A 23,084-nucleotide genomic window follows, 5' to 3' on the forward strand; every position below is an offset into this window, starting at 1 on the left:
CCTAAAAGGTTGCTCTCATCTTTTCCTTTTCCTCTGGAGAATAGGAAAAATGGGAAAATCCACCAATAGTGGACACATCAGTCTCTAGGCTGTCACGTAAAATTGTATTGCCTGTTCCTGGTGTAGCCTCCCTGAAAGACACGGCTGATCGTAAAATTGAGACTGCACTCAAATCATTGTACACAGCTGCTGGGGTGGCCCAAAGACCCACTATTGCATGTGTGTGGATTACTAAAGCCATTGCGAAATGGTCAGGTAACCTAATTGAGGGGTTAGATTCCTTATCTAGGGGTAATGTTGTCTTACTCCTGCAGCATATACAGGACTCTGCAAACTTTATGGTGGAAGCCATACAGGAAATAGGCGTGCTTAATTCACGCACCACCGCTATGGCAGTGTCGACAAGCAGCGGCTTGTGGCTACGCCAGTGGACTGCTGACGTGGACTCCAGGAAAGGCGTAGAAGGCCTACCATTTTCAGGAGAGGCCTTGTTTGGAGATGAATTAGACAAATGGATCAAATCCAGAGGTACAGGAGGTAAACCACGCAAACCAGCAACAGCAGGTGCTCAGGAACAAAGCTCAGGCTCTGCTTCCTCAAAGACTTCAGCATGACGGTGGACCGCAATGCCTGGAAGGCTGTCAGGTGGGAGCCCGACTATAATTCTTCAGTCAGATCTGGTCAAATTTGTACAGTACATCTTATTTCCCAGGGCTACAGACTGGAGTTCCAAAAGCTCCCACCTCACAGATTCTTCAAATCAGGCTTTCCAGTTTCACAAGAGGCAAGTATAACTTTACAGTATGCCATCCAAAATCAGGTACAGACTCAGGTTATTGTTCCAGTTCCACCTCATCTACTAAACAAGGGGTACTATTCCAACTTGATCGTAGTACCAAAGCCAGACTGTTCGGTAAGACCGATTCTGAACCTCAAGGTTTTGAACCCGTACTTACGAGTGTTCAAATTCAAGATGGAGTCTCTGAGAGTGGTGATCTCAGGTCTAGAGGATGGGGAATTCCTAGTGTCTCTAGATATCAAGGATACGTACCTTCATATTCCGATCTAGCCGCCTCATCAGGCTTATCTACGGTTTGCACTGCAGGACTGTCACTACCAGTGCCAGGCTTTGCCATTTGGTCTCTCCACGGCACCGAGGGTGTTCACAAAGGTGATGGCAGAGATGATATTTCTACTCCGCAAACAGGGAATGAACATAAGTCCATACCTGGACGATCTCCTGATAAAAGCGCCTTCCAGGGAGAGGTTGCTGGACAGTATTGTTCTCTCAACCAAACTCCTCCAGGGTCACGGGTGGATTCTGAATCTTCCGAAATCTCACCTAAAGCCAACACGGAGGCTACCATTCCTGGGAATGATACTGGATACGGAGTCACAAAAGGTGTTCTTTCCATTGGAAAAGGCATTGGTAATCCAGTCGATGGTTTGGGATGTCCTGATGCCAACCCGGATGTCGGTGCATCGGTGCATTCACCTTCTAGGGAAAATGGTGTCCTCTTACGAGGTACTTCAATACGGAAGGTTTCATGCAAGACCCTTCCAGCTCGATCAGTTGGACAAATGGTCCGGATCGCATCTTCACATGCACCAGAGGATCCGTCTGTCGCCAAAGGCCAGGATCTCCCTTCTGTGGTGGCTACAGTCTTCTCACTTCGTTGCAGGACAGAGGTTCGGAATTCAGAACTGGATTCTGTTAACCACAGACGCAAGCCTCAGAGGTTGGGGAGCAGTTACTCAGGGGGTGCAGATTCAGGGAAGATGGTCAAGTCAGGAAGTCATCCTTCCAATCAACATTCTGGAACTCAGGGCCATATGCAAACCCTTCTGCAGGCCTCACATCATCTTCAAGATCGGGCAATTCAGGTCCAGTCGGGCAATGTGACGGCAGTAACGTTCATAAACCGACAGGGCGTAACGAAAAGCGGAGCAGCAATGTCAGAGGTGTTGAGCATTCTCCTCTGGGCACAAAGCAATACTGTGGTGGTCTTCATTCCGGGAGTAGACAACTGGGAAGCAGACTTCCTCAGCAGACACGACCTGCACCCGGGAGAGTGGGGCCTTTACCCGTAAGTGTTCAGGTGCTTGACAAGTTGATATCCACAGATCGACATGATGCCCTCTCATCTCAACAAGAAGCTCAGGCGGTATTGTTCCAGGTCGAGAGGCCCACAGGCGGTGGTGATAGACGCCCTGACAAGTCCATGGGTCTATCCGATGGTGTACGTGTTTCCGCCACTTCCTCTGATCTCAAGAATTCTAAAATGAATAAAAAGGGAAAAGGTTCAAGCAATACTCATTGCTCCGGACTGGCCAAGAAGAGCATGGTACGCGGACCTTCTGGAGATGCTCCTCGAAGATCCGTGGCCTCTATCTCTTCTCGAGGATCTTCTGCAACAGGGCTCGTTCGTCTATCAGCTATGTTTGACAGCTTGGAAGTTGAATGGCTGATTCTAGCCAGGAGAGGGATCCCTAACAAGGTTATCCCGACTAAATGATTCAAGCCAGGAAGGGAGTAACTTCTAAGCATTACCATCGTATTTGGAAGAAATACGTCCCTTGGTGTGAGAGCAGAAATTATTCTGCTGTGTAATTTCATCTGGGACGTTTCCTGCTTTTTCTGCAGGCAGGCGTGGATGTGGACCTGCGTCTGGGCTCCATAAAAGTCCAGATTTCGGCCTTGTCCATTTTCTTTCAGAAACAATTTACTTCTCTCCCTGAGGTCCAGACGTTCTTGAAAGGTGTTCTGCACATCCAATCTTCCTTTGTGCCTCCCATGGCACCTTGGGATTTCAAGGTGGTGCTATAGTTCCTCCAATCGTGCTGGTTTGAACCGTTACAGGAGGTGGATGTAAAATATCTTACATGGAAGACTGTCACACTGTTGGCCTTGGTTTCAGCAAGACGTGTCGGAGCTGGGGGCATTGTCTCACAAAAGTCCTTATTTAATTTTCCATGAGGACAGAGCTGAACTCAGAACTCATCACCAATTTCTTCCTAAAGTGGTGTCCACATTTCACATCAACCAACCTATTGTGGTTCCGGTTGTCACCGACACCTCTGCTACTTCAAAGTCTTTGGATGTTGTGAGAGCTTTGAAGGTGTATATGAAAAGAACAGCTTGTCACAGAAAGGCGGACTCACTTTTTGTTCTTTTATGATCTCAATAAGATTGGGTGTCCTGCTTCAAAGCAGGCAATTACACACTGGATCAGACTTACTATCCAACATGCTTATTCCACGGCAAGTGTGCCGTGTCCAAAATCTGTACAGGCCCACTCTACTAGATCGATGGGTTCTTCCTGGGCAGCTTTACATCTCTGCCGAGCAGCTACTTGGTCAGGTTCAAACACGTTTGCTAAGTTCTACAGGTTCGATACTTTGGCTTCTGAGGACCTTCAGTTTGGTCAATCAGTTCTGCAGGAACCGCAGCACTCTCCCAGCCGGTTTGGGAGCTTTGGTACATCCCCATGGTACTAAATGGTCCCCAGTTTCCTCTAGGACGTAAGAGAAAATAGGATTTTAATTACCTACCGCTAAATCCTTTTCTCGTAGTCCGTAGAGGATACTGGGCACCCGCCCTGTGCTTCGTTCTTCCTGCACTGTTACTTGGTTAAGTAATGTTGGTTCAGCCATTGTTTTAAGTTTGGTTAGCTTGTTGTGTGTGCTGGTTCGGAATCTCGCCACTATCCTTATCTATCCTTCTCTTAAAGTATGCAGTTGTCAATAGATACCATTACCCATTCGGCGGCACTCACAGCTTCTTGATAAAAAATAGACCACACAGCGTCTCTAAGTCTTAATGACGCTGTGTGGTCTATTTTTTATCAAGAAGCTGTGAGTGCCGCCGAATGGGTAATAGATAGATAGATAGATAGATATAGATACACACACACTACTTTATTACCACATAACTTAAAATAGCAGAAAAATATAATTCACTATATATACTGTAAATATAGTTGTGTTGCTTCATTCCACTGGGACTGTATATATTCTTTCTCTCTCTCTAGGGACCTGATAGTCACAGTTCTTTGCATACGCAGCAAGATCTGCGTCCATCTCCTAACATGCTGGGGGCCGCCTAGAACAGGGCAAGGCCGCATAGCATGTGTGATACACTGCTTCCTGATGCGTCCACAATTACATTGCAGACGCACCAAATTAAGATTAACCCTTGCCATTTTTTTAATTGGAGTGTCAGCGCATCACGTCATGCAGACGCCCCGAAAACACTCCCGGCTCACCCTGTTTGGCCCGCCATACCCACGAAACACTGCATCGCCATCCCCCAAGCACTTGCCACTGTCAATCCTCTTGCAGCGAGAAGGGTGGTGCACGCGCAATGCGGCCAGTGTGCATGCGCAGACCAGATGGACACGGCCGCTGTGTCCATCTCTGAATCTGCCCCTATATTCACAAAAACAGCCAGTCTCTGAGTCTCACCAACACTGGACATATTATGATGATATAGTTGTCACTGCTTGGTGTGGTGATAATACTAATACAGCTTTTAATAAATGTTGTAACTGACATTCACAACTGACTGTGGCTAATTGTATTATGTGTACCACTTCATATTATTATTATTATTATTGCTTGCTGTGTGAGTGACTGCTGCTGCAGAGTGAAAGCTGTGCTCTGATTGGCTCTCTGAGTCAGTGAGAGACAATCAGAGCTAGCAGTGTGCCCTATTGCCTAGCAGCAGCCTAGAGAGGGGAGGGGAATGAAGGGATTGGGCAGGCTCATGTATGAAGCAGAGAGAGTGTCAGACAGCCTCCAACGAACCTAGGAAATTTCCTTGTTACAGACACAGCAGCCAGGGGAGGCATAGCTATTAGAAAAACTAGAATAAACAAGCAACCATTCGGAACATCATCGAATGATTACCATTTGATGGTGACAAAGATTGGAAAGGCACCACTGAATGCTAAAAACACTACCAACGAAACAAAAACATTGGTGGTTACGAAACATCGGTCATCGATGTCCGTCCCTATAATATACACAGTAAATGTAACTGCAGGTGTATCATGTTCACATAATAAAGAACCCTATATAAAGGGTATTCAGAGTTAAAGGGATTACCTTTGATAAAGCTGCCATAAAACAGTGAAACGCGTCCGCAAACCAGCCTCTGAATAAGGGGATTCCACTTTGTGTATTGGACTCCATTGCTACTCTGGACCATCGCTACTTAGGAAAGCCCAAACTAACACCACAGGAGTGGTAATTATTTATCTAACACTGGACAGTAGTCCCCTTTTAAAGGTTGGAAATTTATGTGCACAGTGCCCACTATATTCTGCGATATAAGAACAGCCCATGTCCAAGTGATAATCATATCCTACCACTTGCCAGAGACTGGTAAATTAAGCTCTTTTTTATCATACTATGTATTGCTGTCTTGTTATTATACAGTTAAATGCATGCAGATAAATGATAAGATAAATGCATGCATCATTATAGTTATTAATTTGAAATAAATTGTGACTTTAATTTTTTACATCTGTCTGCAAATTAAGCGTTTAAGCGCTGTTATTTGTTACTATATCCCATTTAAGCAGCTGCTTGGAAAAGGCTAGCTCAGAAAAGGCGCCTGAATAGATATACCATCTGGTGGTAATATATTCCTCCAATTTTTTTAGGCAAACGCATTTCGAGACCCTCACTTGCACCAGAAGCAGATAATTGTACTAAGAAAAAAAATGTATCAAAGAATGAAAACCTGTTTTATTTGTCTGTGCTTGGTTCCTATAAATCAAAATATGTCTATTTCTTTGCAGGCATATGAGGGAGTGTTACAACTTGTTGAGGCTCGGGAACAATATGAAGAACTGTGCATTGTCATGTGCGTAATTCCAGCAACCATTAGCAATAATGTGCCAGGGACTGACTTTAGTATTGGCTCAGACACGGCTGTTAATGCAGCGATGGAGGTAAATATAATAATACAAGCGTCAGTTCATATGACTTTTATTTACAGTCATAAAAAAAGTATGGAAATATCCACACAGCTTCTGGGGTCTAATCGTGTAGCAGTGAAAAGTATGGAAAAGTGAGCCAGTGGAGAAGTTGCCTAGGGCAACCAGTCAGCATTGAAGTAACATTTATAATTTGCATACTATACAATTGTACGGAGGAGCTGATTGGTTGCCATGGGCAACTTCTCTACAGGCACACTTCTCCACTCTTTTCACTGCTTTATGAATAGACCCCTCTGTCTTTAATAAAGTGTCAAAAAAGCTGCAAATTCTGTCACATTATTACTTTAATGCTCCTGCATAAAAGTTCAGTGTTTTAATTTGACCACTTATCGTTTGGGAGATGTGTGTTCATGATTTCTTGTTTTTAATATAATAAAATGATTTATCTTACGTCCTAGAGGATGCTGGGACTACAAAAGGACCATGGGGTATATACGGGATCCGCAGGAGACATGGGCACACTATAAGACTTTGAATGGGTGTGAACTTGCTCCTCCCTCTATGCCCCTCCTCCAGACCTCAGTTAGATTCTGTGCCCAGAGAGACTGGACACACACTAGGGGAGCTCTCCTGAGTTTCTCTGAAAAGACTTTTGTTAAGTTTTTTATTTTCAGGGAGACCTGCTGGCTACAGGCTCCCTGCTTCGTGGGAGTGAGGGGAGAGAAGTCAGACCTACTTCTTCTGAGTTAAAGGCTCTGCTTCTTAGGCTACTGGACACCATTAGCTCCAGAGGCTCCGATCACTTGGTGCGCCTAGCTGCTTGTTCCCGGAGCCGCGCCGTCAACCCCCTCACAGAAGCCAGAAGAAAGAAGCCGGGTGAGTATATAGAAGCAAGAAGACGGGGCGTGGTCTAGGGTCTGAAGGAGGCAGACGTGTTTGAGGAGAGCTCCTGAGACCCATAGTGTCACAACTGAGGGCCTGAGTTGACGGGAGGCAACCTCAGTTGTAGGGGCTGAGATGTAACGGAACCTGGGAGGTTGTATCAGACCCCTAGACATGTAAGTAACATGTAGAATAACTGCCCGAAGGCGTGACCACGACAACCAGGATAAAAGTCAATGATGTTTATTATGACAAACTCCGTAACACAGCAGAAAATAAGAAAACATAAAAGTCAGCAGGGAAATAATACAGTTCCTGGGTACTACAGGGTGGCAAGGGCCACAGGCACTGGTAGTGTGAGACAGTTCTAATAATCTTCTAGTTGGAAAGTCCTTACCAGGCCTGACTGTAGCAATGGAGAGAACCCAGGATCGTACCAGCTGGTGTTCCAGGAAAGGCTGGGCTGCTGAAGGTAAAACGGCTGCTGTGGATACTGGCTGGAACCAGACTGTTGTTGGTACGGAGTGGATACTGGCTGGAACCAGTTAAATAATAAACGAACTTGAGAGCGATGAAATAATAATACCGGTGGAGAGTGGTAAACTGCAGAAAGGACACCGGCCCTTTAAGGGAAGCTGTACACTGCTGGAAGCTGGGCTGGAAGCAGGTGATTGACTTGAGAGCGATGAAATAATAATACCGGTGGAGAGTGGTAAACTGCAGAAAGGACACCGGCCCTTTAAGAGAAGTTGTACACTGCTGGAAGCTCGGCTGGAAGCAGGTGATTGCTGTAGCTGGAAACAGGTGAGTCCAGAATGGATCGGAGAGTCAGGCTACACCGCAGATGGAATGCTGGTGCGGGTCTCTATAGCAGAAGTCTGGAGACAGGAGCTGGAACCTGGAAGACAACCACAGGAGAGAGACAAACTGGAACTAGGTTAGACAACCAAAGCACTGACGCCTTCCTTGTTCAGGCACAGCTTACTTATACCTGCAGCAAGGAAGGGGTTGGCTAGGCAATTATGCAAATCAACAATACAGACAGCAGATTGGTGGAAATGATCAGATGACAAAAACCAAGATGGCTGCGCCCATGCAGACACTTGGAGGGAAGTTTGGTTTGTAATCCATGTGAGAATTGAAACAGTAATGGCGACGCCGGCCACAGGAGACAGGAGACGCCAGACTGACAAGCGCACATTTAACCACGCGGGCACAGCGGAGGCCGCGGCTGATGAAATCACCACTCTGACATTCTGCATGTGGAAACTCAGAAACAGCGGGATCCGGTCCTGGAATGCTGAGCCAGCCTTAGGAGGCATCTGAAGGGTAAGTAATGGCGTCCAGATACCCGGATCGTGACAGCACCCCCCCCTTTAGGAGTGGCCCCAGGACACTTCTTAGGCTTTAAAGGAAACTTTGCGTGGAAATTTCGGACCAAGGCAGGAGCATGGACGTCTGAGGCATTGGTCCAAGAGCGTTCTTCAGGACCATAGCCCTTCCAGTCAATGAGGTATTGTAACTGACCGTAGCGGAAACGTGAGTCCCAAATCTTGGCCACCTCGTACTCGACTCCCCATTGAGTCTGAACTTTGGGAGCTGGAGGAAGTGCGGAATGAAACCGATTCAGGATCAGCGGTTTCAACAAAGAAACATGAAATGTCCTGGGTATTTTCAAGAAGGATGGTAACTGTAACCTGTAGGCAACAGGATTGATGACTTGTTCAATCTTGAAGGGTCCGATGTAGCGAGGTGCAAATTTCATGCTGGGAACTCTCAACCTCAAATTCTTCGTGGACAACCACACACGATCACCCACCTTGAGAGCAGGAACCGCTCTACGCTTCCTATCGGCAAACTTTTTATACCTGAATGAGGCTTTAAGCAGGGCTGCGCGGACGTTCTTCCAGTTATTTGAAAACTGACGCAAGGTGACATCCACTGCTGGAACAGAAGTTGCGGGAAGCGGTTGGAATTCTGGGACTTTAGGGTGGAATCCATAATTAATGAAGAATGGTGTAGAAGAAGATGAGGAATGGTATTGATTATTGTGGCTGAACTCGGCCCAAGGAAGGAGTTGAACCCAGTCATCTTGAGAGGAAGACACATATATACGGAGGAAGGCCTCCAAGTCCTGATTCACCCTCTCGGTTTGACCATTGGTCTGAGGATGGTAAGCCGTGGAAAACTTTAACTTGACTTGGAGGGCTTGACACAAACTTCGCCAAAATTTGGCTACAAATTGTACTCCACGATCCGAGATGATCTCTTCAGGAAGACCGTGAAGTCGGAAGATCTCTTGTATAAACACTTGAGCCAACTTGGAAGCTGACGGAAGACCGGTGAGAGGGATGAAATGTGCCATCTTGGTGAACCGGTCAACTACCACCCAGATGGTATTAAACTTGTTGCAGATAGGTAGATCGGAAACAAAGTCCATCGACAAATGGGTCCATGGTCGACGGGGAACAGATAATGGAACCAGTTGCCCCGCAGGCGACTGGCGGGAGACTTTGTGTTGGGCACACTTTGGGCAGGAGGCAATAAATTCCATAACGTCCTTTTTCAGAGTTGGCCACCAGTAGGACCTAGAAATAAATTCAAGGGTTTTCTGAATGCCTGTATGTCCAGCAAAACGGGAAGCATGGGCCCAATGCATGAGCTTCTTCCTTAGAACTGGCTTAACAAAACTTTTCCCTGGTGGAGGCGTAGAGTCCATCCCTACCGTGGAGAATGCCAACGGATTAATAATAGGATGCTTGTCTGCAGACTCGGACTCATTTTCTTGCTCCCATGAGCGGGAAAGGGCATCGGCCTTACGATTCTGAGAACCCGGACAGAACTGGAGTTTAAAGTCAAATCTGGAAAAGAAAAGTGCCCATCTGGCCTGACGAGGGTTGAGACATTGTGCGCCTTTGAGATATAAAAGATTTTTGTGGTCGGTAAGTATGGTGATTGAGTGGGAAGCTCCCTCCAACAGGTATCTCCACTCCTCCAGAGCGAGCTTGATGGCTAGCAACTCCTGATCGCCAATGGCATAGTTGCGCTCAGCTGGGGAGAACTTCCGGGAGAAGAAACTGCAAGGATGTAGATGTCCATCTTTGGCCTTCTGGGATAACACTGCTCCTACTCCAACGGAGGAGGCATCTACCTCTAAGATAAAAGGAGAGTCGGTGTCAGGCTGTTTCAGAACTGGTGCAGAGATGAACCGTTGCTTCAGAAGGTGAAAGGCCTGTGTAGCTTCCTCGGACCACTTGGACGGATTAGCACCTTTCTTGGTTAATGCAGTGATAGGCGCCACAATGGTGGAAAAGTCTCGTATAAATTTTCTATAATAATTGGCGAACCCTAAGAACCTCTGGACCCCTTTGAGGCTTAAGGGTATAGGCCAATTCTGGATTGCTTGGAGTTTCTCAGGATCCATCTCTAGTCCGGAACCGGACACAATGTAACCTAGAAACGGAATGGTTTTAACTTCAAACACACACTTCTCCAATTTACAATAGAGGTGATTGACACGGAGACGGGAAAGAACCTCTTTTACCCAGAAACGATGATCTTCGAGATTATTAGCAAAGATGAGGATGTCGTCTAGATAAACCACGACATGGCGGTACAAGATGTCCCTGAAGATCTCATTCACGAAGTGCTGGAAGACTGCTGGAGCGTTGCTCAATCCGAAGGGCATGACGAGGTACTCATAATGTCCGTCACGGGTGTTAAAGGCGGTCTTCCACTCGTCACCCTCACGGATTCGGATGAGATTGTAGGCACCCCTCAAGTCCAGCTTTGTGAAAATGGTTGCACCACTAACTCTATCAAAGAGCTCAGTAATCAGGGGTAAAGGGTATCGGTTCTTGACGGTAATGTCGTTCAGACCCCTGTAGTCGATGCACGGACGCAGACCACCGTCTTTCTTCTTAACGAAGAAGAAGCCTGCGCCGGCTGGAGAAGAAGATGGTCGGATGAAACCCTTCGCCAGGTTCTCTTTGATGTACTCTTCCATGGAGTGTGTCTCGGGCAGAGACAACGGATAAGTTCGGCCTCGCGGTGGAACCTTCCCTGGAATGAGGTCGATTGGGCAGTCCCATTCTCTATGAGGAGGAAGGATATCAGCAGAGGCTTTACTGAACACATCCGTGAAGTCTTGATATGGAGGAGGCGGAACATCAGTTGACCTGGGGAAGGAAGAACAAACAGGAAGAACTTTGGCTAAACAAGTCCCAGCACAGGAGGGACCCCATGCCAGTATTTGCGTAGTCGTCCAGTCAATTGATGGGTTGTGGAGACGGAGCCATGGAAGGCCTAAAACCACTGGATGTGTGGCTCTTGGAATCACTAAAAAAGAAATATACTCAGAATGAAGAACTCCCACTCTCAGACGAACTGGAAGAGTCCTTAAGGAAATGACTGCGTCAAAAATCTTGCTGCCATCCACGGCAGTCAAAGAGATGGACGAGGACAGTCTCTCGGTGGGTAGGGACCACCGTTTAACATAAGCTTCGGTTATGAAATTCCCAGCTGCTCCGGAATCAAGGAGGGCAATGACGTTCCTGTAACGTTGAGCAATTTGGAGCGACACTGGGAGGTTACAGTCATGAGGAGATGGAGAGGAGATCATCACTCCTAGCCGGCCCTCTCCTTGGCGAACTAGGATCTGGAGTCCCGGACGTTTGGGACAGGCATTGATAGTGTGCGACGGAGCTGCACAGTAGAGACAGAGAGACTCAGAGAGACGTTTTCGGCGCTCAGCAGGAGATAGACGGGAACGACTAATTTGCATAGGCTCATCCTTGGATGGAGATGGTTGACGAGAAGGAGGAGCAGAAGATTTAGGAGTAGATGATCTTCCTCGCTCGGTTGCTCTCTCTCTAAAACGTAGATCAACCTTCGTGCAAAGAGAAATTAGCTCATCCAACTTAGAGGGCAAGTCTCTGGTAGCTAACTCATCCTTGATGCGTTCTGATAAGCCATGCCAGAATGCAGCATACAGGGCCTCGTCGTTCCATGCCAGTTCGGATGCCAGGATTTTAAACTGTATAAGATACTGTCCCACGGTACGTGTTCCCTGGCGTAAACGAAGAATCTCAGATGAAGCAGATGTTATCCGGCCTGGCTCGTCGAAGATGCGCCTGAATGTAGCTACAAAGTCAGTATAGGAGGATAGCAGGGGATCAGACTTCTCCCATAAAGGTGATGCCCAGTCAAGGGCTGAGCCACTGAGAAGGGAGATGATATAGGCAATTTTGGTACGGTCACTGAAGAAATTGCCAGGTAGAAGCTCAAAGTGGATTTCACATTGATTGAGAAATCCCCTGCAGAACCTTGGAGATCCATCAAATTTTGCTGGCGTTGGAAGATGAAGATGTGGACTGGAAATGGGTAAGGTGGGTGGGGTTACAGCTGGTGTCACTGTAGTGGACGCACCGGACGTGCCAGGTCCACGGAGGGTCGTTTGAATCCCATCCAGCCGTGTGGAGAGATCCTGGAGACAGCGGATGATGTGGCCCTGTGCAGCCTCCTGATGTTCAAGTCGGGCTGCCAGTTCTTGCATCGGCCTGGCCGCTTGATCCTGGTCTCCGGCTGGATTCATTAGTTCAGTGCTTACTGTCACAACTGAGGGCCTGAGTTGACGGGAGGCAACCTCAGTTGTAGGGGCTGAGATGTAACGGAACCTGGGAGGTTGTATCAGACCCCTAGACATGTAAGTAACATGTAGAATAACTGCCCGAAGGCGTGACCACGACAACCAGGATAAAAGTCAATGATGTTTATTATGACAAACTCCGTAACACAGCAGAAAATAAGAAAACATAAAAGTCAGCAGGGAAATAATACAGTTCCTGGGTACTACAGGGTGGCAAGGGCCACAGGCACTGGTAGTGTGAGACAGTTCTAATAATCTTCTAGTTGGAAAGTCCTTACCAGGCCTGACTGTAGCAATGGAGAGAACCCAGGATCGTACCAGCTGGTGTTCCAGGAAAGGCTGGGCTGCTGAAGGTAAAACGGCTGCTGTGGATACTGGCTGGAACCAGACTGTTGTTGGTACGGAGTGGATACTGGCTGGAACCAGTTAAATAATAAACGAACTTGAGAGCGATGAAATAATAATACCGGTGGAGAGTGGTAAACTGCAGAAAGGACACCGGCCCTTTAAGGGAAGCTGTACACTGCTGGAAGCTGGGCTGGAAGCAGGTGATTGACTTGAGAGCGATGAAATAATAATACCGGTGGAGAGTGGTAAACTGCAGAAAGGACACCGGCCCTTTAAGAGAAGTTGTACACTGCTGGAAGCTCGGCTGGAAGCAGGTGATTGCTGTAGCTGGAAACAGGTGAGTCCAGAATGGATCGGAGAGTCAGGCTACACCGCAGATGGAATGCTGGTGCGGGTCTCTATAGCAGAAGTCTGGAGACAGGAGCTGGAACCTGGAAGACAACCACAGGAGAGAGACAAACTGGAACTAGGTTAGACAACCAAAGCACTGACGCCTTCCTTGTTCAGGCACAGCTTACTTATACCTGCAGCAAGGAAGGGGTTGGCTAGGCAATTATGCAAATCAACAATACAGACAGCAGATTGGTGGAAATGATCAGATGACAAAAACCAAGATGGCTGCGCCCATGCAGACACTTGGAGGGAAGTTTGGTTTGTAATCCATGTGAGAATTGAAACAGTAATGGCGACGCCGGCCACAGGAGACAGGAGACGCCAGACTGACAAGCGCACATTTAACCACGCGGGCACAGCGGAGGCCGCGGCTGATGAAATCACCACTCTGACATTCTGCATGTGGAAACTCAGAAACAGCGGGATCCGGTCCTGGAATGCTGAGCCAGCCTTAGGAGGCATCTGAAGGGTAAGTAATGGCGTCCAGATACCCGGATCGTGACACATAGCCCAAAACACCTATTCCCCTGATATCTACGCCTCATAGGCCACCCTAAATCATCTGCTGCCCTCCTGGTGCCCCCCGGCTGAGACCCCTGAAGCGCCGCGGAATCGGGGAGCAGTTTTAACTGCTCCCGCGGATTGCGGCCTGCAGGACTAGAAGAAGCCGGGGCCTCGATTTTGAACAATAGGCCGGGGACGGCTCCGGGACCCGCTGCGCGGGCCGCGAACATCAGACAGAGCCCTAAAGACTCACCTGCCGCCGGCCGCTTGCCGTGGCTAGTTGTTTCCTCCCTGCTCTAAGCTCCCACCGTGACGGGGACCCGGCAGCTCGTCGGACGGAAAGACGAGAGAAGACGCCCGGCGGCCATCTTGGGCTCAGTGAAAGGTACTGTGCTGTACTTCCACTGCAGCTACGTATGTAAGGGAGAGAAAGGGGAACCGCAGGGCTGGACCAAATAGGCTTGGTCACAATATAAAGCACCATAAATACAGTCACAGTACCCCCCACAACCATCCATCCATCCAACCATCCACTTAATAATTTCTCTATATTTGCTGGCTGACTCCCTACCCGGTGGCCTGGAGTCCGGTGGCTATACCCCGATCGGGCCATATCAGAGGCACCATCGCTATAAGTGAAAGAATGGGCCCATAGCCTAGTGCATGCCTGCCTGATGCTACCCTAAGACCACGAGGGGGGTTCTTGCACGATGACGGCCCTCATGCTATATAATACCGAGGAAATGTGAAAGTGTAATTTTAAACAGCTATATCTAAAGACCGATCTCATGGTGAAAGGGATAAAAAAAAAAAAGAAGGCCAAGACTAAGCCGGACGAGATCCCACCCCCCGCGAATCGATGTTCATCAGATCTACGTCGGTTCCTAACTTCTCCAGCCTCGACCCCCTCTGCTCCTTCTAACGCCCCGACCTTTTCGAGTGTACACGACCCGGTGGACGACATGGCCTCCCCTGGGACTCCGGAGCCCTCACAGGCCCTCTCCCTATCAGCGGAGATAAGTGAAATATTGTCCCATGTACGATCACTTCCGACGAAACAAGACTTCTCGGCCTTGGAGACCCGTCTGCTATCCACCATCACTCAGGAAGTGACCGCGCTCCGACAAGATATGTCTCAAATCGCGACTCGAGTCGATGTCCTAGAACGCCATGAATCGTCTACTGTGGACTCTTTAACTAAATTTCGGGAAGTGCTATGCCACCAACGAGACGATATCTCTTTCTTAAAGTCGCGCATTGAAGATATGGATAATCGCGGCCGGCGAAATAATATTAGAGTCAGGGGCCTGCCGGAGAGCGTTCAGCAAACAGATCTGGTAGACGCCTTATCTAAGATATTTGGGGAACTTATTGACCTGGACCCGAATAAGGACATTATATTCGATAGAGCCCACAGAGCCCTTCGTCCTCGAGGCTTGCCCTCCGACAGACCACGGGACGTGATTTGTAGGCTCCACTATTACGCCCAAAAGGAGGAAATAGTGAGGTCGGCCCGTCAACTAGACAACATTGCATTTCAAGGCGACAAGATCCAGATATTCCCTGACCTTGCCTGGTCAACCTTACAACAACGTCGCGCCTTGAAACCTCTTACAGACTCTCTCAGGAAGCTCGAGCTGAAATACAGATGGGGCTTTCCATTCTCCCTCCAGATCTCTCATGGCGGCAAAATTGCGAGCCTTTCTAGACCATCGGACTTACAGGCTTTCTTCACGATTCTAGGTATCCCCCCGGTTCCGGTTCCTGACTGGGACGCCTTTCACCACCTTCCGGACTTACCTGTTGTGCTCCCTCCAGATGACGCATGGCAACAAGTTCGCACCCCGCGGAGGCGGGGATCCACTCCTGGCCCACGACTTTCGAAGCCTCCTTGAATGAGATGCCTCGTCCCGAGTGGATACAATTTTGCTTGTTGAATACGTTATACATTGAGTTTTTCTCTTTCTTCAAAGTGCAATGTGTTGCTCACCAATGTGATCGGTTTTTGTTATGTTTTTGTTATATTCTTATTTTTGTTTATGTAGATGGATAACAGTGTACAGACACTAAAGTCTACTGAAACCCGGCTTGACAACTTGAGGTTTGTCTGTACGCTCTTATGCCAATATATATACTTATATATTTGTATGCTCTATTTTTCATGTTTCACATATGCCTAGTGCATACCTCGGTAATACTGTATATTTAACGAGTTTCTATTTTGGGAGTGGTCACTGTCCTGAACCCCCCGCAGGACCCCAATATGCTGCATCCCCTGTTTCTTTGGACCGGGAGTCGGCAGGATTCCGCTCCTGTCCTTTTTGCAGCAATTTTGGTTGTAATACCACTTTGGCTAAACGTTAAAGTACTTTTTGGCGGAGATTTTCCCGCCACAGCTCTTTCTTTCTATTTCTTTGCCCTCCCTTTTTTCCTATCTCCCTCCCCTGTTGTTATTTTTCCCCCACCTTTCCCAAGGTCTGCCGATGAGAAGACTATCGTGAAACGATTGGATCTGACTGATAATGGGGGTGAGTGATTTACACGTAACTACCCTTAACGTCAAAGGGCTTAATGTCCCTGAAAAAAGGTCTAAACTTCTTAAATGGCTTAGAGACGAGAAAATAGACGTTGCTTTTATTCAGGAAACACACTTCAAGATGGGACACGCACCGTCCCTAAAATGTCACTACTACCCGCATGTTTTCCTGTCCAATAATTCGGCTGGTAAGACACTAGGTGTAGCCATCCTACTTGCCCGCCATCTGCCTGTCCTCAATGTAGCCTCCCACAGAATAGCTGAAGGTAGGGGGTTGCTGGTGAAATGCGACATACATGGCCAACTTTTCTCCTTTTTAAATATATATGCCCCTAACGCTAAACAACCCTCCTTTTTATCCTCAGTTCTAGAAGACGCGGAACCTCTATTGGAGGGGGTGGTAGTGATGGGAGGTGATCTGAATTGGACCCTGGATCCTCGCCAGGACAATTCTAAAAAGATCTCCTGCAAGCCAGAGAGGGAGCATAGGGGAATGAGGCGTGCTCTGCTCGACCATCAGCTGATCGACACTTGGAGATTGACACACCCCACTGATATAGATTACACCTATTTCTCACACCCACACCAGACATATTCCAGGATTGATTATTTATTTTTGAGTCACCGACACCTACACCTTCTGACTGATGCCTCTATAGGACAGATTGTATGGTCCGATCATGCCCCAGTCAACCTCACCATACGCTTACCTCCCAATGCACATCGCCAATGGTCCTGGCGTTTCAACGACACTTTCTTACAAGATGCAGACTGTAAATCCCGAATTGAGAACGCTCTGGACTCTTATATTTGCACCAATGACTTAGATGACATCTCCAAAGTCTCAGTATGGGAAGCACACAAATGTGTCATCAGGGGGGTTTGTGTCCAAATAGGATCCTTTCGCAAAAAGCAGAGGGAGAAACTCAGAGAGGATCTACTGACTAAAATACAATCTCTTGAGCTCCTACATAAAAAATCCCAAACCCCACAACACTACGCTGATCTCGAAACTGCTAGGGCAGCTCTGAATAAGTTACTCTCAGATAGAGTCAAATTTTCTTATCGGAAGTGCCGTAGCAGATACTATCAATGGGGCAACAAACCTGGAAAATTACAGGCCAAAGCACTTAGAGAACAACGTGCTCTTACTTTCATTCATACAATTAAAGACAATCATGACCAACCCCAACACCAGACATCTCACATAGCCAGAGCCTTCAGGACATATTACTCTACTCTGTATAATCTCTCCGGCCCAACCGGCAGAATTGACAGGTCGTCCCATCAAAAAGCCATAGCCGACTATTTAAAGACCTTACATTTCCCCACACTGACCGCAACAGAAGTAGAAGAGCTAGACGCCCCTTTTTCTACTGAAGAGGTTCAGAGAGTTATCGAATCCTCTCCTAATGGCAAGAGTCCCGGCCCCGACGGATATACTATTGCCTACTACAAAGCTTTTAAAGAGAAATTAATCCCCATACTCACAAGAGCCTTTAACACTATATCTGATCAATCGCCCTTCTCCCCACAATCTCTCGAAGCCCATATTGCAGTTTTACCCAAAGAGGGTAAAGACCCCAGTCTCTGCTCTAGCTACCGCCCAATCTCCCTATTAAATATTGATATAAAGCTTTTCGCTAAATTGATTGCAAACCGCCTTAAACTACTGCTGCCTGGCTTGATACATGGAGACCAAGCTGGGTTTGTTTTAGGCCGAGAAGCCAGGGACAATACCTCCAAAGTGCTCAGCATGATTCACTATGCAGGCCAGCTCTCATCCCCATCTATCCTACTGTCAACCGATGCAGAAAAAGCTTTTGACAGAGTGGACTGGGATTTTATGACTGGAATATTGAGGCATCTGGGACTAGGTAGCATCTGCCTCCACAGAATTCTATCCCTCTATACCTCCCCATCCGCCAAAATTAAGATTAATGGCTCCCTTTCTGACTCCTTTCCAATTTTCAACGGTACACGACAGGGATGCCCGCTATCCCCATTGCTCTTTGTCCTTTGCATGGAAACACTAGCCCGAAGCATTAGGGCAAACCCAAATATTTCAGGCTTGCTAGTAAGGGGGACCGAATACAAACTGGCATTATATGCCGATGATCTACTCGCAATAATCACGAACCCGGTCACCTCTCTGCCAAATTTAATGGTGGAATTTGAGAAGTTTGGAGTCCTCTCTAACTTCAAAATAAATTATTCCAAATCTATTGCCATGAACCTAACTACACCTCCTGCTATAGTAGAAGGCCTGAAACAAGCCTTCCCCTTCACCTGGCATAATCATAAATTAAAATATCTGGGGGTGTTACTGACCAATGACTTATCCAAAATGTTCTCACTAAATTTTAAACCCTTATTATCTAGGCTTCGTTTAGACTTCCTGTTATGGAAAAAGCTGAGACTGTCCTGGTTCGGAAGGATCAACGTAGTTAAAATGAATGCCCTCCCCAGGATTTTATTCTTTCTCCAGACCCTTCCGATACACATCCCCCTGCTATGGCTTCGAGATGTCCAGAGGCTTATCCGTACATTTGTATGGGGTGGGAATACACCTAGATTTAAACATGATATTTTGTTCAGGAGAAAACATCAAGGGGGGCAACAACTCCCACATATCCCTAACTATTACCACGCAGTACACCTGAATAGGATTCTGGAGTGGACACGTGCCAAGGATCGCAAACAATGGGTCCTCCTAGAGGAGGGCTGTCTCCCATATTATATAGAAATTGCACCTTGGCTTCCTACCCTCCCGAAGGTGTCACACCCCACGGTCTCTCCCACGCTCAGATTATGGGCCAAGCTGAGATCCCAGAGTTATATATCCTCCAAACGGTCCCCCTTAACCTCTTTTCTCTATAACTCCGAATTTGCCCCTGGCTTTCAGGGGACTGCTTTCGCCCCATGGGCAGAAGCCGGGATCTTCAGAGTCGGTCAGCTGGTGAGCTCGGGTAGGGTGCGCTCTTTTTCAGATGTTCAATCCTCTTGGAACCTACACAGTGCTGAGTTTTGGAGGTTCCTGCAGGTCCACCATTTCATATCATCTCCCAAGAACTTCTCTGACGTAACTAGGGACCTCACTGGATTTGAGAGACTATGTATCTTCCCCAGCTCACCCACACATACTATTTCACAAATTTATAAGTTGATTATGGAAAATTTCTTCCCACAACCTCCTACCTTCTTGGCTTCCTGGGAAAGGGAATTGTCGGGGATACCTACTCAAATTAACTGGGAATCCGTGTTTAAGAACGCTCAGGCGAGTTCTTTATGCATTTCGACACTAGAGACCCTTTATAAACTTATATATAGGTGGTATAGGACCCCCCGTGTTCTCAACAGAATGTTTCCCTCTCTTTCGAATATGTGTTGGAGATGCAAAAATGCCCCAGGGAGTTTTATACATATTTGGTGGGATTGCCCTCTTATAACCCCATTCTGGGCAGAAGTATTTAAATGCACCGAACAGATAGTAGGTGACGAAATCCCGAGAGATCCAGATTTCTGGCTCCTTAATCACACCCCCGTAGGATTACACTCCTACAAACATTCCCTGTTAAGACACCTTAGCAACGCCGCTAAAGCGGTGATCCCAGTTCTTTGGAGATCTACCTCTCCACCCTCAATTAAAATGTGGTTTACAAAGATTGATCACTTCTTGGACATGGAAGACCTGGTTTCCTTCTCATCCGGGAAAACAGTTAACTTCATAGCTATTTGGTTTCCCTGGTACGACTTTAAAGACACATCGCAGTATAGGTCCTATATTGCGACATAACCCCCCTCATGTTGGTAAACAGGCCCATATTTATATCATTATCTATACCCATACCCATATTCCAATAATGTTGTTTCAGTACTGTGGCCCAGACTCCGGATCGGTGGAGATCGCCCATACGCTCCCCCAAATAGTCTGCCCGCACCACGCAGACCGTCACACCTGAACCTGCCCACCCTAACCTTCCCTTGTTTATCCTCTTTTCTTCTCTCTTTCTTTTTTTCTCTTTCCCACTCACTGATGCTGTTTTAATATTATGCTCATCCCTTATAAGCTTTAATGATGACAGAAATGCAGACAGATATTTTTTGGCTAAGGGCGTTCTAGGTGTGGTGTACTGATGAATATATGCTATGTGATATTTTTGTATGCCCTCCTTTTGTTTTTTGAAAATGTTTCTGTAATGTTTTTTGAATACTGCTTTGACTAATAAAAACAGTTTACACAAAAAAGAAGCAAGAAGACTTCAGTGACGGCAGACGACTTCTGTAACGAGGTACAGCGTAGAGGTCGCGCTGCGCCCCATGCTCCCAAACATACTTCCAACCGCACTTACAGGGTGCAGGGCGCAGGAGGGGGCGCCCTGGGCAGCATGTTACTGAGGCAAAAAACTGGCTAAAGAGACATATTATAAGTGCCTAGGCACTAAATATAAGCCCCCGCCAGTATAAATATTTAAAAATTGAGCGGGACTACAGCGTGCCGAGGTGGGGGAAAAACGGGGGGGGGGGGGGGGCACAGTGATTTGGTGCTATCATAACGGCGCACACATCATATATTATTTTTCAGTACTATATGGGCACTGGGGTGTGAGCTGGTATACTCCCTCTGTGTTTTTCTAACAGGCTTCCCTGTGGGTCTGTCCCCTATAGCCAGTGTGAGTAGGTGTGTGTCAACATGTCTGAGGCTGGGTGCTCCTCCCCGGAGGAAGTTACTGGGGGCGCAGAGAAGGATTTGGGAGTGACTCTGTCGGCACCGCCGACTGCTGATTGGGTGAATATGTTGAGTACATTGAATGCAAATGTGGAGTTAATGTCTAAAAGGCTGGATAAATCTGATTCTCAGACACAAACGTGGAGAAAATCCATAGAGGACGCCTTGTCCCAGGTACAGGTCCCCTCAGGGTCACAAAAGCGTTCATTTACCCAAATAGCTGATACGGATACCGACACGGACTCTGACTCCAGTGTCGACTATAGTGAGGCCAGTTTACATCCAAAATTGGTTAAGAGTATTCAGTACATGATTGTGGCTATTAAAGATGTTTTACATATTTCTGAAGTGCCTGCGGTTCCTGATACAAGGGTTTGTTTGTTTAAGGGAAAGAAGCCTGAGGTGACGTTTCCCCCCTCTCATGAACTGAACGATCTTTGTAAAAAAAAGATTGGGAATCGCCTGATAAAAGGTGGCAGATTCCCAAGAGAATTTTTATGGCATATCCTTTCCCCTCTGACGACAGGGAAAAGTGGGAGTCATCTCCCAATGTGGACAAAGCTCTGTCACGACTGTCCAAAAAGGTAGCGCTTCCGTCTTCCGACACTGCTGCCCTCAAGGATCCTGCGGATCGTAAGCAGGAAACGTCATTAAAATCCATTTATGTCACTACGGGTGCACTCCTCAGACCGGCCGTGGCGTCGGCATGGGTGAGTAGTGCTATTGCTAAGTGGGCTGATAATTTGGCATCAGACATGGATTGGGATAACATTCTGTTGACTCTCGGTTATATCAGGGACGCTGCAGCTTACCTAAAGGATGCGGCGAGAGATATTGGCCTCTTGGGAACAAGGGCCAATGCCATAACAGTCTCGGCCAGGAGAGCGCTGTGGATTCATCAATGGAATGCTGATGCCGACTCCAAGAAAGCTATGGAGGCTCTCCCATATAAAGGTAGTGTCTTGTTTGGTAACGGCCTCGCTGACCTGGTGTCTACCGCTACAGCGGATAAGTCATCTTTTCTTCCTTATGTTCCAGCGCAGCAGAAAAAGGCAACCCATTATCAGATGCAGTCCTTTCGGACTAATAAATACAAAAAAGGAAGAGGCTCGTCCTTCCTTGCTTCAAAAGTTAGAGGAAGGGGGAAAAGGTCACCTGCTGTGTCAGGCTCCCAGGACCAAAAGTGCTCCCCGGCCTCTGCCAAGTCCACCGCATGACGCTGGGGCCCCCCTACGGGAGTCCGTGCCGGTGGAGGCGCGTCTCAGACTCTTCAGTCAGGTCTGGCTTCACTCGGGCCTAGATCCTTGGGTGTTAGACATAGTGTCCCAAGGGTACAAACTGGAGTTTCAGGAGGTGCCCCCCCCCCCCCCCCGATTTTTCAAATCAGCCTTGCCAGTTTATATCCCCGAAAGTAGTAGTGAGTACTGCGATACAAAAGCTGTGTCAACAGAGTGTCATTGTCCCGTTACCCCCGTCCCAACGTGGAGAAGGGCTTTATTCGAGCCTCTATGTCGTACCAAAGCCGGACGGCTCGGTCAGACCGATCCTGAACCTAAAATCCCTCAATCTGTATTTGAAAACTTTCAAGTTCAAGATGGAATCTCTTCGAGCAGTGATTTCCTGTCTGGAAGGGGTGGATTTTATGGCGTCAGTCGACATAAAAGATGCCTACTTACATGTCCCGATATATCCTCCACATCAAGCTTTCCTGAGGTTTGCGGTGCAGGATTATCATTACCAATTTCAGACGTTGCCGTTTGGGCTTTCCACGGCCCCGAGGGTCTTCACAAAAGTGATGGCGGAAATGATGGTACTCCTACGCAAGCAAGGTGTCACAATTATCCCGTACTTGGACGATCTCCTGATAAAGGCGAGATCGAAGGAGCAGTTGCTAAGAAATGTGGAACTCTCCCTGACAGTTCTGCAACATCATGGTTGGATTCTAAATCACTTCTCAGTTGATTCCGACAACTCGGCTGCCTTTCTTGGGCATGATTTTGGACACGGAACTGCAAAGAGTGTTTCTGCCAGCGGAAAAAGCTCTGGAAATCCAATGCATGGTCAAGAAGATTCTGAAACCGGCAAGAGTGTCGATTCATC

At 47.5% G+C, this 23,084-nt stretch overlaps 1 protein-coding gene across 1 annotated transcript in view; it reads left to right on the forward strand.

The window, feature by feature from the left end:
- The window catches only part of PFKL (phosphofructokinase, liver type), an 800,878-nt gene that overhangs the window by 628,869 nt on the left and 148,925 nt on the right, over positions 1-23,084 (forward strand). The window contains exon 16 of the mRNA XM_063934129.1: positions 5,805-5,957. Coding sequence (XP_063790199.1) covers positions 5,805-5,957 — 153 coding nt within the window. The remainder of the gene's footprint in view (positions 1-5,804; positions 5,958-23,084) is intronic.

This window comes from Pseudophryne corroboree, chromosome 7, assembly GCF_028390025.1.
Source record: "Pseudophryne corroboree isolate aPseCor3 chromosome 7, aPseCor3.hap2, whole genome shotgun sequence".
NCBI classification, from domain to species: Eukaryota; Metazoa; Chordata; class Amphibia; order Anura; family Myobatrachidae; genus Pseudophryne; species Pseudophryne corroboree.